This window comes from Rhinoderma darwinii, chromosome 3 (assembly GCF_050947455.1).
Source record: "Rhinoderma darwinii isolate aRhiDar2 chromosome 3, aRhiDar2.hap1, whole genome shotgun sequence".
NCBI lineage: Eukaryota > Metazoa > Chordata > Amphibia > Anura > Rhinodermatidae > Rhinoderma > Rhinoderma darwinii.
Window position 1 is genome coordinate 95,935,713 of NC_134689.1, and position 15,733 is coordinate 95,951,445.

At 40.5% G+C, this 15,733-nt stretch overlaps 1 protein-coding gene across 5 annotated transcripts in view; it reads right to left on the reverse strand.

The window, feature by feature from the left end:
- Window positions 1-15,733, reverse strand: part of PDLIM7 (PDZ and LIM domain 7) — a 122,877-nt gene that overhangs the window by 65,957 nt on the left and 41,187 nt on the right. For 4 of the 5 annotated variants that reach the window (XM_075856491.1, XM_075856493.1, XM_075856492.1 and 1 more), the window contains exons 3-5: window positions 9,860-10,011; window positions 8,812-8,842; window positions 2,886-3,088 (exon numbers count right to left, since the gene is read on the reverse strand). In XM_075856491.1, the coding sequence (XP_075712606.1) occupies window positions 2,886-3,088; window positions 8,812-8,842; window positions 9,860-10,011 (386 nt within the window). The remainder of the gene's footprint in view (window positions 1-2,885; window positions 3,089-8,811; window positions 8,843-9,859; window positions 10,012-15,733) is intronic. The other variant, XM_075856494.1, reaches the window with a different exon arrangement.

Consider the following 15,733-nt stretch of genomic DNA (forward strand, 5'->3'; position numbering starts at 1 on the left):
TAAATAGGACTCTCAGACCTGATGAATCTGGTGTACTTACTTTGAAAATGCATGTTAGAATAGCTGTATAATACTTTCTCAAAGTTTTCCTGCCTGACATTAAAAAAGCACTTTATGAGGCCAAGTAGACACATAAGACCAAGTATATAAAATAATTATATATATATATATATATATATATATATATATATATATAGAAGGTGACAAGCTCCTATCAGTATTCCTCCTCCCCCACAGGATATAAGCTGCAGGCCCTGGCTCTGTAGTAAACAAAAGCAGTAGATGACGTTAGCACCTGTAATTCCACACTAAAACGGCTACTAGAAGACGGTCTCTCTCACTACAAAGCCAGAAATACTGCCGTTTGTATAGAGCATGTGCAATATTTCAGCATGGTGCAGGGGGGAGTGACACTAATAGCAGCTTGTCAGTTCTAGGTGGTTGCATATACTTGGTCTCATATAATGAAAATTTTAATATCAGGCAGGAACATTTTGAAAAGGATTATACAGCTATTCTGAGATGGATTTTCATCTAAGAGATCTATTTACTAATGTATGCAGTTTGTATAGTGAAATCTGGTGACAAATTATCTTTGAAGAGGCTCAGTCACCACATTATAAGTGCCCCATCTCCTACATAAGGAGATCGGCACTGTAATGTAGGTGACAGCAGTGTTTTCTATTTAGAAAAACGATCTATTTTTACCACTTTATGAGATTTTTAGCTTTATGCTAATTCGTTTCTTAATGCCCAAGTGGGCGTGTTTTTACTTTAGACCAAGTGGGCGTTGTACAGGAGGAGTGTATGACACTGACCAATCAGCGTCATACACTTCTCTTCATTCATTTACACTGCACTAGCGATATAGCTATATCGTTATGTGCAGCTACATACACACACTATAACAATATTACTGCAGTGTCCTGATAATGAATATACATCACTACCAACCAGGACGTGATATGTATTCAGAATCCTGACACATCTCAATCTTTTTTGTGAGATTTCCAGCAAGGCAAACGTAATCTCGCGAGATTACGATGTAAACGAGATTACGTTTGCCTTGCTGAAAATCTCACAGAAAAGATTCAGACGTGTCAGGATTCTGAATACACATCACGTCCTGGCTGGAGGTAATGTATATTCATTATCAGGACACTGCAGTAATGTTAGTATTTGTGTATGTAGCTGCACATAACGATATAGCTATATCGCTAGTGCAGTGTAAATGAATGGAGAGGAGTGTATGACGCTGATTGGTCAGCGTCATACACTCCTCTGTACAATGCACACTTTGTCTAAAGTAAAAACACGCCCACTTGGGCATTAAGAAACTCATTAGCATAAAGCTAAAAATGGCTCATAAAGTGGTAAAAATAGATAGTTTTTCTAAATAAAAAGCACTGCTGTTACCTACATTATAGCGCCCATCTCCTTATGTAGGAGATGGGGCACTTATAATGTGGTAACAGAGCCTCTTTAAGAGTATGCTCACAAGCAGCAAATTGAAAAAATGTCTCCTACCAGTCTGCTGCTTGTGAACATATCCTAAGAAGAACCTTTTATCAGTACAGGCCCCTTTACATTGATGGAACATGATGTAATGGTGCTTAAAGGGTACTTATAGTTGATATGCCATAAAGGTCTATTATGGGAATACCCCTTTAAGCAGCCTCCTAAAGTCCAAAAATAGAGGGCTGAAAAACAGCTTGCCACATACACTAAAGGGTAAAGGGTAATGACACACTTTATTTTAGCGTTGAATACAGATGCGCAAATTCTTTCACTAAGTCACAAATTTGCCAGCTGAATAAAATACAACGAGTACACCCATTTACCATATATTTATTTTATTTTCTGCCAACATCTAATCTTAAACCTGGCAAATGAATTCACCCAATGTACCCCAACAGCCACAGAAGTAAAGAAAATAATTAGCAAATTATTGAAAGTCTAATCAGGCAAATTTAATTTCTAGTTTCTGGCCTGGATAACTTCAAATAGGAATAAATGTGTACTTTTATGGGGAGATGAATCCCACTTTTTCCCATTTAGTCTGATCAATTACATTCATTAGTTCACTTTTCCGAAGTCATTCTACAGCTCAAAAGGAGCTTGGTCTGAGGACCAGTTCCTTAAGGCCTTATTCACACGGACGTGCCCGTTTTGCGTGCGCAAAAAACGCTGCGTTTTGCGCGCGCAAAAGGTCCGTGTGGCATCAGCGTATGGTGCGTGGCTGCATGATTTTTGCGCAGCCGGCATCATGATGACACTCTGTTTTTATGTTTACAAACAGAAAAGCACAAGGTGCTTTTCGGTTTTCATTCATTCTCTTTACTACTGTTGCGCGAATCACGCGCGGCACCGGGAAATGCTTCCGTGTGCCGAGTGCGATTTGCACGCACCTATTGACTTCAATGGGTGCGTGCTGCACGAAACGCGGGCAAGTATAGGACATGTCGTGAGTTTTATGCAGCGCACATACGCTGCGTGAAAATCACTGACAGTCTGAACGGCCCCATTCACTTACATATGTCCGTGCGACGCGCGTGAAAATCACGTGCGTAGCACGGACGTATAACACGTTCGTGTGAATAAGGCCTAAATGTCATAAAATGTTTAGCCAAAAATTTATCTGTCTACTACGCAGACTATTTGCATAAAAACTGTGGAGACAAAAAACTGTCAGCGTTGCCAACAACAACCAATTAGGTTCCAGCTAGAATCTTTTTAAAATGGGAGATCTAAAATAAGTGATCTAATTGGTTGCTATGGACTGACGCTAACACCTTTTGTCTATATGCCTTGTCCCAGACTGCTCAGTTGACCATTAAAAATGCAGGGTGCCACTGTTCATTTATATGCCAAAGACATTCACATACCCGTTCTGCTGCTGGACTTGGGGTGTCGAACTGGTGGTATAGGATGGTGGAGGGGGGTTGTATGTCACTGTCTTGGTAACCTGAGCTGCCCGAGAGTTGTCTGGGGGTGGTGTCCCAGCACCAAATGGTCGGGCGGTTTTGTTGAGAGATGAACTCGGTGAGAAGTTATACTTCGCGCCTTGATTATCAGGAGTAATCACACCCTTTGGGAGAAGACAAGGGGACAAACCAGGCATCATGCAGCTATATTGAGCAATCTGTGCCCCATCCAACCCACCCCACAATTTTTGCTGCCATATTAATTTAGAGACAATGTTATTAGAAAAGAGCCTGGCTGGCTATGAGATTAGTGCATGCAATGTTATAAGGTAGACAGATATGGGGAGATTTAGTAAAACAAGGGAAAAAAGTAAGTGGTCCAGAGGATGTAATCAGAAAAAAACGCTCTTTTTTTCAGAGGCCCTTTAGAAAATAAATTAACAACCTGATTGGTTGCTATGGACAATTCTCCCAAAAATTCTTTCCATTAGTTTTGATAAATCTCCCCATTGACATAATTAGAACACAGGGAGCTTCAATTCAAAAACATAATAAACTGAAAAACGACAAAGGAGACTGTATTATGTAAAGCAGCAATCATTGTAATGGTTTATTTTAACAAAAAAAACATATCCATAGCAAAATAGGGGTCACATTAATTTACCTAACCAGCGTCTACCCCAACAGATCTGGGGAGAATGTATATTAAATCCTAAAGGATGCTTTCCGTTATGCTCAATTGCCCTATTAAAGAGGTTGTCCAGTTTCAGAAAATTAAAGTTTTTGTTTTTTTTGTATTATTAAAAGTTATATAATTTTCCAATATACTTTCTTTTATGAATTCCTAACGGTTTTCAAAACCTCTGCTTGCTGTCATTCCGTAGGAACATTCCATGATTACTTCCAGTGACCATGGTCATGTGATGGACACACAGGTGATGGGATCATTAAACGACACAGCTCTGATACACATACTGTAATTGTAACGAGTTGTGCCCTTGTGTGTGATCACATGTCCATGGACAGAATTGTATCCACTGGAAGTAATCAAGGAATGTTCCTACTGAATAACAGCAAGCAGAGATCTTGAAAACCATGAGGAAGTAATGCAGAAAGTATATTGGAAAATTGTATATCTCTTAAATATACAAGAAAATAACATTAATTTGCTGAAACCCCACAACCCCTTGTAACTTCAATGGCAAAAAGAATGTAACAGAAATCTGAGAGAATAGGGCTGCCATAGAGGGGCACGGGGCCTCTATCCAACTTCCCCATGCCTCTGATTTTATCCATTTCTTTTCTGACAGATCCATTGAAATACATGCATCAGTGTGATGGCCAATGTTTTAACGGCCGTCACACAGACGTATACAATGTTCATGTGAATAAGCCCTTAGGCCAAGTTAACACTTGTAGAAACAAAACAAAAAAAATATATAATTATCGTGAGATTGTTGAACTGATCCTATTAATTTCAATGGGACTCAAGTGAATGCCAAAGTGAGTCAGTTTGTGTAAGTATTTATTTTTTCCATTATGATCTGGGTTTTTGTTTTCTTTTTTTTTAAAACATCACGGACAGACGGATGGATTAAAAAAAACTGATCTAAACTGATGTCAATTTCAGTTCTTCAATCAATTTAGATCATATTTAGGTCGGGTTTACATTGTTGATTTTTTTGGGCTTAAAACCTCATGAAAACAACACCTCAGGACATGCCATAAATATCCGATAGAAGCCGCACCTATTTCTAGTACTTTCTCCCGCTGTCACTGGGCTACAGCCACTGAGTTACGAGGTGGCCGGGAATAGCGAAACAGCCGAGATTGCTAAACTACGCGGTCTCTGTAACTTTCATATTAGTATAGAGTTGAATGGGAGTTATGGAAACATACGCTGCTTGCGTAACTCCTATTCACATGCATTGAAGTTACAGAAAATGCAGAGCTCAGTGAATTTGGCTGTTTTTGTACTTCTGGCCAACTCGTAACGCAGTGGCTGGAGTGCAGCGACAGTGGGAAAAAGCAGGACGAGGATCAGGGGGCCCCATTCTAGAGTGGGACATGCGTCTTACGGAGATTTATGGCATATCCTGTGGAGAAGCATTTTTATGGCATTTTCTAAAATATGTGTTTTTGAATGTTTTTTTAGACATTTAAGGTAAATTAAAAAGTCTATAGACGTCTATGGAGAAAACCGCCACAAAAAAACGACATACCTAGAGCATGCTGTGTTTTTAACAAGACACCACAAAAAAAAAAAAAAAATAAGTATTAAAATATTCCTATAAATCAACACAAACATCTGCCTCAGAGTTTTTTTTACTGTGAAAAACACCTCTTAAAAATGCCAGAATAAATGAACCTAAAAGCTGTGTGTGTTAATCTGGCCTTAGAGAAAAAATAAATAAATACTGCAAAGATCCACGAGTGTGAACTTAGGCTTTGCCTATATTCACGCTGGTTTTGTGGGCTGCTCTATCAGGCTTCTCTTAATTGCTGTGGCAATAATATAGTGTGCACCTCTATTCTATTGGTAAAAACAACGTATACCCGACTATTCCATTGTAAGTCAATAAGATCTGTCCTGATCCATTATAAAGTGGATCTGTCATACATGTCATGGCTACCAGACTACCAAAAGCCAATAGAGTCTTATTACAGAAAACGTACCATTTAAAAAATTATAGAAAACCACTGACCTCTCAGCACCTATAGTGTGTTATATAAAGTTAGCCTCAGTCTACATAGTAAATTTAGTCTGCGGTTTCATATAGCACCATTTCTAAAATGGAGCAATTTTAGGACGTTTTTAAGGAGTTGCTTTATAAGCAATTCCCTATGCACAATAGTAATTTGAAAGCTACAATGTGGCACTACCCCTCAATGTGATTAATATTTAGTACTGGGCTTAGAACTTACTATAAGATTTCAGATTTACGTTTAATGGAATAGCTTACATTATATATATAACATTAGTGTGCAAAAGTTTGGAATTGATACTTTTGTTTTTCAGCACATGTAGCTGAAATTATTGGTTAATATATTGACAATGTCATATATTTATTTCATATTCATAAAATTTATAATTCATCACGGAACCCTGCATTCGCAGTATATGTAGCCTTGCAGATGTTATGCGTTCTAGCCGTTTTTAAAGATATTCGGGGTAATATTCCTGAGACGTGACAGCCTTGTGTGGCATTTCTCCCTGACCTTATGGTACAGCTCATCCCACAAGAACTCCATGGGAATGACATCTGGGGATTGCGCCGGATGGTCCATCACAGTCAGTACTCCGCCTTACTTGTTCTTCAGCAAATATTTTGCTTAGAAGAATATTCAGATCATTGTCCTGTTGTAGGAGGACATTTGCACTGACCACAGGGTACGACCAGAAATCGTAAAATAGAGAATTAACTTTACTAGTTCATTATTCCTTGGATGGCTTGTGTTCCTCGGTAAAGCTCCCACCTTCGTAGCACCAATGCAGCTCCATACGCTTACATTTCCAGAATACTGTCATTTCCTCTACATCTCATATGTCCTCCTCTTTGATCGAAACACCTCAAAATTAAGACTCATTCCTACTCTTTTCTTTAATACCCAGTTGGCCTTAAAACCCTATTCTCGTTATCCAATGTCCGTGTTCTTTTGAGGACATTTGGTCTACAAGTCTGCCTGTTAGGTCAGCTTTCTGGAATCTTCTTTTACTGTTGAAGATGACACTGGTATTTGACGTCTACTATTTAAGGAAGCCACAACTTAGGTGTCTTCTTATACTGCAGACTCTGATGTACTTTTTCTATTTCAGTTTGATCCAGCTTGCCATGGGCTTTGCAGTCATAAGTGAAAAATAATCCGCACATAAGTTATTTTATGGAGTAAATAGGGATTTGAAACATTTTTAATGCCTCAACTATATTTTTTATTCAATTTAATGGTACTTTGATAAAAATCAAATCTTCAAAAAGAAGATTCCAAACTTTTGCACAATACAGTATGAAATGAAATTGTCTATTTGCGCATTTTCTGCCACTGGTCTAGTAAGATTGCAGATTATCTGTGGCAGAAACAATTGCCGGTCTAAGGGACTGTGCACATCAAGTCATTGCCCTACGTTTAGCGTGTACATCGGGAAAGCTCCAGACGTACATTTTAACGTGTCCATAGGTCTCCATTATTCAAAACATATATCCTTTTGGCCTCCGTCAGCTGGTATACATTAGTATACTTTTTTTTTTGGAGGATGGTATAGTGTAGTAGACTAAGCTAGTCCATATTTCAAAAAAAAGGTTTACTTTTTTTTAACTTTGGAGCCTATGGGTGACGCATACCACTTATGGCATATGTCACAGGTATACGTTTAAAGTATACGTCATGGGCTTTTTAAATTTAAGCCATTTGTGACATACGTTAAATACACACAATTAAAATCTATGGTGACGGATGCCACTGTTAAGGCATACATCACAGTCTATGTTTAACGTATACGTCAGGAATTTTACCTGGCATATACATGAAACGTTGCGCCAAAATGTGATGTGCACAGGCCCTAATACCGGTTCCACACACACATAAGCAAAACAGTTTTTCACAAATTTATTTTGGGGGTGTTTTTGAGGGGTTAAAATGCTGCAGTCAGAGATTAGTTGAAGACGTAGTCAAATATTAAAATTTCTACATATACAGCAATTTGATTTGTGGAGTTTTAATGGGGTTTTAGTGGTCAGTGGCGTGTTTATCACAAGGCAGCATGCTGAATGTATGGCATTGTAAAAGTAATACAGCAACCAAAGCTGTCGTTTAGAGTATTAAGCCTACGGGAATTTCCACATGGGAATAATGTTATATTTTTTTTTTTGGTACATTCCAGAAAAAACGGATAATGTAAAGAATATCAAACTATTGACTTCCATGATAAAGAAAAAATATTGTGTATTTATTTCTTTAAAAATAAACAAAAGACCTATACAACAAGAAAAGCTCTCCTGAGGTATTCCAGAAAATAACAATAGGATACTTCATAAATATATTTGTACCCAAAAAATAAATTATATATATATTTTTTTTTTCCAAAACACATATTATTATTTGGAGTTAAAAGGGCCTAAAACCTTTACATTTATAATTATAGGGCCATGAAAAAGGCATTTAAAATGCTGTTAAAGCAATAAACAAATGATTCAGAAAGTAGCGTGACTTATGCAGAGTAAGTTACTGAATGAAAGCATTTTGCTGCATGCTATGACTTGTTGCAGATTTTGTTATGCTTTTGCAGCTATGACTTTTTGGAATGATGCTATATAACACATATGTACTGATCAGTGTTATGCCTATAAGACATAATCACACGCAGCATATCGGCTTAGTTCCATTTGTAATACCATTGAGAAACTAGGTTAGAGCTATCTGACGGCACAAGTAATATGTTAGTTGGAATCCATCTTCCTTACGTTCCCATGAGATCACCAGATACATTCCTGCAGCTTAGAATAAAACCGCCTGTTTACCCTGCATGTCACAGATCCAGAAATGCAGTGGAAGAGGGAAAGCAGGCACTGTAGGTCGATAGAGTGGGTACATATAATTTGGTGCCAGGCTAGGCAGAGGGTCACAGTGGGAAGGAGATAGTCTCTGTGTGCATTTGTGGATAAGGTTATTGCATAGATCAGGAGAGAAGAATAAAGCAGACAGGTTGACTTCCCACTCAAATGAAGAAAGCGAGGAAAGATAAAAATACGTCAGATAAAAGTGGATAAAAATAACTACATCCAAGACAACCGTAGACTGTTCCCCGCCTTTATATCTTCCCCTCCTCACAGTCATACAGACAACACCCACACACCATTTATATACTAGTATACTGATGTAAGACACTTACCTTTGGCTGATTACTTAGTCCCACTGAGAATCTAAATAGAGAAAATAAAGATAATATTATTCTCCCATTAAAATAGTCCATTGACATAACCAACTGCTATAGTTACAAGACACTATGATACACCGCTTATTTGATGCAATGTTACTAGATGTAGGACCAGGGGCGTAACTAGGAAAGACTGGACCCCATAGCTCCCCTGGGTGTCACACAACCCCCCCCTTGTAGATAGTGACTCGCCGTAGATTCCGCCACACTGCGGCCCCCTATAGATAGCACCATACAGCCCCTTGTAGATAACGCCATACACAGCCCCCCTGTAGAGAAGGCCATACAGCCCCCCTGTAGATAACGCAATACAGCCCCCCTGTAGATAACGCCATACAGCCCCCCTGTAGAGAACACTATACAGCCCTCCCCCTGTAGATAACGCCATACAGCCCCCTGTAGATAACGCCATACAGCCCCCCTTTAGATAACGCCATACAGCCCCCCTGTAGATAACACCATACAGCCCCCCCTGTAGGTAACGGCATACAGCCCCCCTATAGGTGACGCCATACAGCCCCCCTGTAGATAACGCCATACAGCCCCCCTGTAGGTTACACCATACAGCCCCCCCTGTAGGTTACACCATACAGCCCCCCTGTAGGTAACACCATACAGCCCACCCCTGTAGATAACGTTCTCCTTATTTCTGGGCGTCCCAGCGATCCCACATGTATCCCCTATCCTGTGGATAGGGGATGCATGTCTTTTGTAGGAACAACCCCTTCAGTGGTGTCGCGCTGTAGCAGCCATAGCGGCTGCTAGCGGAGCCTCCGGCCATGGGGGGGCCTGTGACGGCGGGCAGCACGGGCCCCCTCATGCTGCGGGCCCCATAGCAGCCGCTAAGGCTGCTACAGTAGTAGTTACGCCACTGTGTAGGACGATATCTACATCAAGCTGCCTTTGAACTTATAGACTTCATAAAATGATGAGTCCATGCTTGCCTCATGGGCTAGTAGTCCCACAAGAGTCAGAGTTCCACCTAAAGTACTCAGCTACTTACCTGCTCAGAGCTAGAGCTAGTTTGTTGCTGCAGGCTCGAATCTTGTTCTGAGCTTCAATGTGAGTCATATCTGTGGTGCTTTCACCATCGATCTGTAGCAACCAGTCCCCAACATTCACTCCGGCCAACTCAGCCTTACTGCCTGGTGTCAGCTGTAATAGAAAGCAGACAGGTTACTCTTAAACACATGCATTATGTACAAAAGTATTTATCAGTATACATAAGTCTAACTATACTTTTATTCAGTCTATATATAATAGCTGCTATGGGGAACCAGATATTGCAGAACGGCGAGGGAGTAATAAAGGACACCAATATAGAAATGAGTGCCCAGAAATAAATTGCTGCCCATACATACATGTTACATAGACATTTTATGTCAGCTTGATGTATACAGGTCCTTCTCAATGAATTAGAATATCATCAAAAAGTTAATTTCAGTAATTCAATTCAAAAAGTGAAACTCTTTTAATGTTCAAGATTATGGCTAACAGTTAATGAAAACCCAAAATTTAGTCTCAGAAAATTAGATTATATAAACCCAACGCATCCCTGCTCCCACGACTTGTCTCTGTGAAGCTGGCCTCCTAGAAAGACATTTTGTCCCGTGTGACCGCTGTAGCCTGTGATTGGACAAAACGTCAACCCAGGAGGCCGGCTGCAGAAAGACTAACCAGGAGAGCAGGGACACTTTGTTACGGCAGCACCAGAAGAGGTGAATATTTATATTTTGTTTTTTTTTTTTCAAGTGGAAATAGAGGGGATTTTTTTTTCTGCTTGTGATTTTTGCTTTGTATAAGCAGCTAGCTTATTCTGCAGCAAAAATAAAACAACAACTTTTGGTATTTGTTCCAGGATGTCACTTTTTCATTGAACTCAATATGAAAAATCTGAAACAAATGCGCAACTATTCTATATAATAAATTGTTAATTTTTGCACAGAAATTTTCTTCCACTTTGCTGCTGCTGTAATTTACTAAGGATTTTCCACCTCCTGTAAATCCAGGTGGAAATTCAGCAGCAATACATGTAAAAGCAGCCTAAGGCTACATTCAGACGAATGGTCGTGTGACGGACGTTTTTTTAACAGCCGTCACACGGCCGTTTTCAGAACAGTGGAGTTTTATGGTTTTTTTTTTAATTTTTTTAGTTTTTTTTTAACAGCCTGTGAACACAGGATGTCAAAAAATAGAACATGTAATATTTTTGGTCGTTTTTACAGTCTGACAGCTCCCATAGAACTCAGTGGATTAGTTTTTAACGGTCGTTTTTCAGGAATCAATCCTTGTAACGGCCGGTAAAAACTGATCCTCGCTGGTGACTCCCCGGACACAGCGCTACCTTGAGCGCGGAGCCCCGGAAAGCCCTAGATATTACTGTCCATTTATCGACAGTGACTTCAGGGGCTCCCTCTGACCCCCCCTGTAGATAGCACCTCCCATGTAGATAGCACCCACCCATGTAGATAGCAAACCCCCCCCCCCCCCGTAGGCAGCACGGCCCCTGTAGGTAGCGTCGCTGTTGCTCCCCATAGGAGCGGAATCCTCTGCCAGAGCGATGCCGACGCTCTGGCAGGGGATTCCGCGGTTATAGAGAGCCCCTTAGGTCTCTGTCCATATATGGACAGGGATGTTAGGGATCCCTCTAGAAGCGGAATCCCGGGCCAGAGGGATTCCGCTCCTACAGAAAGCTACAGTGGCGCTATCTACAGGGGGAGTGCCATTTACGCAGGGTGTGCGCTATATACAGGGGGTGTGGTGTCACCATATGGGAGTGTGGCACTATCTACATGTGAAAAACGGATGGCAAACGGCTATTAAAAACGGACAGACGGACTGGAAATGGATGAAAATTTGGTGACAAACGGATGCAAAATGGCCATGAAAAGCTGACAGTTGATCAGTTTCTTCACTGTCGTGTAAATGTAGCCTAATGCCTCATGCACACGACCGTTGTGCCACTTGGGCCGTTTTTGACGGAAACCGAGTGGCAACCGATAGTCTTCACGGACCCATTCACTTTAGCGAGTGAATCGGGTCCGTGAAAAATGGTCCGAGGCTCCGATCCGAGGAAAGATAGAACATATCCTATCTTTCATCGGATCACTGACGGGACTCGGACGGCACACACGGTCGTGTGCATGAGGCGTAAATGGCAGACCCATTTAGTTAGTCCCAGCAGCAACCTCCTGTCACCGGTATCCTGGTGATTAGCTTATCAGCGGGACCAAAAGAGGCAGTGACAGTGCTTGCTGGCTCTATTCTATTCATAGCACTTATTGAGCACTGTGTATGTATAGAAGCAATGAAAAAAATGCTTCTCATGCACCCAACCTTAACTAGCTTAAACCAGCGTATACCCCTGCGATGCTTCCATTTATTCACTCAACCATCTACTGCCCTGGGACCCTATATATGCCCAAACAGCATATGCACCAGCCATAATGCCTTAAAATACATAAGTATTTCCCCCAGAGGCACAACATAAAAACTTTAAATAAAGTAAACAGTAGGAAAGAAAAAATAAAAAAATATTGTATTAACCCCTTAGTGACCACCAATATGCCTTTTCCCGGCGGTCACTAAGGGGCCTTAGGCTAGGTCTCCGCCTTTTCACGGCGGCCTAGTCTAAGTCCTGCACAGGTGTCCTGTGCAGGCTGGAGCCGGGGCTCGGCCGTGATCGAAATTTTCTTAGATCGCGGCTGTTTACATCAGTGTTGCTCTTCCGTTGAGGGGTTCCGTCGAAAGTTTCCGTTAGGTTAACCCCTCGACGGAAAGGCAAACGGAAACCTTAGCTTCCGTTTCCCTCACCATTGATTTCATTGGTGACAGAAAAGTTGTTAATGGTTTCCGTTTGTCACCGTTGTGACAGGGTTCCGTTGTTTTGACTAAATCAAATGGTGAGGGAAACGGAAGCTAAGGTTTCCATTTGCCTTTCTGTTGAGAGGTTAACCTGACGGAAACCTCAGACGGAATCCCTCAACGGAAGGGCAACGTTGATGTGAACAGGCCCTTACCCGTTAAATGCCGCGGTCAATAGCGACAGCGGCATTTAAAACATTTACAGAGTGAGAAGGCTCCCTCTCACACCCATCGGCAGCCCGCAAATGAAATCGCGGGCCTCCAATTTGGTGTCATGGCAGCCAGGGCCTGATAAAGGCCCCCAGGTCTGCCATGGGCATATGCCTATTAGGACGTGGGACTAATAAAATAAGTAATAAATGTGAAATAAAAATTAAAGTAAAAAAATAAAAGGGGGTTTTATTTAGTAAAAGTGCAAAAAATAACTAAAAAACGACACATATATGGTATCGCCGCGACCGTAATGACACAAACAAAGTTAACATGTAACTTAAACCGCAAGGTGAACGTAAAAAAACACGCAAAAAAAACAAATAGCGGAATTGTTATTTTTTTCCATTGCCCCCCAAAAAAGTCATAATAAAAGTTTATCAATAAGTCCCATGTACCCCAAAACAGTACCAATCAAAACTACGTTTCATCCCACAAAGAACAAGCCCTACATTGACAGAAAATTAAAAAAAATTAAGGCTCTTGGAAAGCGATGATGCAAAAAGCAAATGATTATAGTTAAAAAGAGTTTTTATTGTGCAAAAGTAGTAAAACATAAAAATCCTCTACATATGTGGTATCGCCGTAATCGTACCGACCCATAGAATAAAGGTAACATGTTATTTACGCTGCACAATGAACGGCGTGAATTTAAAATGCATAGAACAGTGGCGGAATTTCAGGGTTTTTTCTATCCCCCCCAAAAAAAGGTTAATAAAAGTTAATTAAAAAATTATATGTTCCCCAAAACGGTGCCATTAAAAAGTACAACTAACCCGCAAAAAACAAGTCCTCATACAGCTATGTCGACGGAAGAATAAAGAAATTATAGCTCTTTGAATGCGACTATAGAAAAATGAAAAAAAAAAATAGCTTGGTCTAAGGTCATTATTAAGTAAAAAAAACAAACAAATAAACATTATTTAAAAACAAAAAAATATTTTTCCTGAATAAATGTCATTAAACATAAAAAATATATACATTCTCGGTATTCACCTACTTAAGAAGCCATACAAAAAATAACATGCAATTTTAATAAAATAGAAAGAAAACAATGTAAAAAAGGAAAAAGGAAAAAAAAAAAATAATGAAATAATTTCCACATAAATTAAACACTATGCCATATGTACCATAAAATAATGACAAAACAGAAAAATCTTGAAACCTTACACAGCAATGTCGAGACAAAAATAAAAAAAAGTTATGGATTGCGGTTTGGCAAAAATGAATAAAATATATACTGCATCCGGACGGTTCACGGTTTATGTATTTTACATTTTTAGCGCTATAAGCAGTCTGTTAATATTTTCACCAAAGTAATACCAAAATGGAAGTACACTTTAAAGAGTACCTGTCAGTTCTCCTATTTTTGGAAATACCTCCCCATTAAAATGACAATTCTGGAATATTTTTTCTTAGAACACTGTATTTTGCCGTTCCCCTGTCATTTGTATAAGAAAGTGTAGAAATAATTGACAACTGGGTGTTACCATTCTCCTTATCAATAAGATATCTCCCTAAAAGTCTAAGGCCTCATGCACACGACCGTGTTTTTGCGGCCGCAATTCCCCCGAAAATCCACGGGAGAATTGCGGCCCCATTCTTTTCTATGGGGCCGTGCACACGACCGTAGTTTTTGCGGTCCGTGCACGGCCCGGGAGCCCGGACCGCAGAAAGAACGGGCATGTCTTATTACGGCCCGGTTCTGCGGTCCGGGCTCATTGACAACAATGGCCGCGGCCATGTGCATGTGCGGGCGGCCTGCGGCTGACAGTCCGCTGACAGTCCGCAGCTGGCCGACCCGAAAATCACGGCCGTGCACACGGCTACGGTCGTGTGCATGAGGCCTAACACTACCAGGACTGATTGAATACGGTAGGGACATGCCCTATTGAAAAAAGGAATAAGTAAAGCCCAGTTGTCATTTCATTCATACATTTTCAGGAGGAGTAACAAGAGGAATGACACAAAGCAATGTGTCAAGAGAGCCGACAGGTCCTCTTCAAATGTGAATAACCAAGTACAAGACAAACTATTTTTTCTTTATAGGTTTTCTGTTAAAAAGGTCAGTTGAACGAGCAAGTTATTTCTGTGGTTAGAGTAAGTGAAGAGGATATCACAGGGAGACAATAGGATTGAAATCCAACTGTCCTATCCCTGAGCCAGACGACGGGCGGTCTGCCAATAACCACAGATATGACACTGCCACGGGATTCCACTCGACAGTGGGCATCCTGCTGATTTATAGCCAGCTCTAGAGAAGGGGATGCTACCAATCTGAAGAGCCCCTCTTCATAGGTCCCATAGCAGCTGCATTGACCAACTCCATTTTACAGTATGTATAATCGGTCACTTCTCTACTTACTAAATAGGCTTCATAGATACCAGTATAAAAATGTCATGAAATAACTATCTGTCATAATTGTACATAGTTTATGACAGCTACACTATCATTTCTATAGGCAAGTGGACAAACATCAGGAGAAAGACACATGGCTGCGAGTCCCTGTGCGTGAGCATGGAAGGCGGCTGTATTTAGAACTAAAAATTGCACAACCTCAGCACTTCTGAACAGCCACATGACAGCACAGTCCCACCTGTCTCTTTTATTCACAACTATCAGTCACATTCGAAAAACTCTGGCGCCCACTACAAGTGAGAAACCCAGCATTTGTTTTATCATGCACAATTCATGAGGAAAACATGAAACATGCTCCTAAAGGGTCAATATACAAGTAGCGGTTCTATAGCAATTTTGCCGTGATGAAAAAAAAAAAAACACGCTCTGTAGGGCAGTATTTTG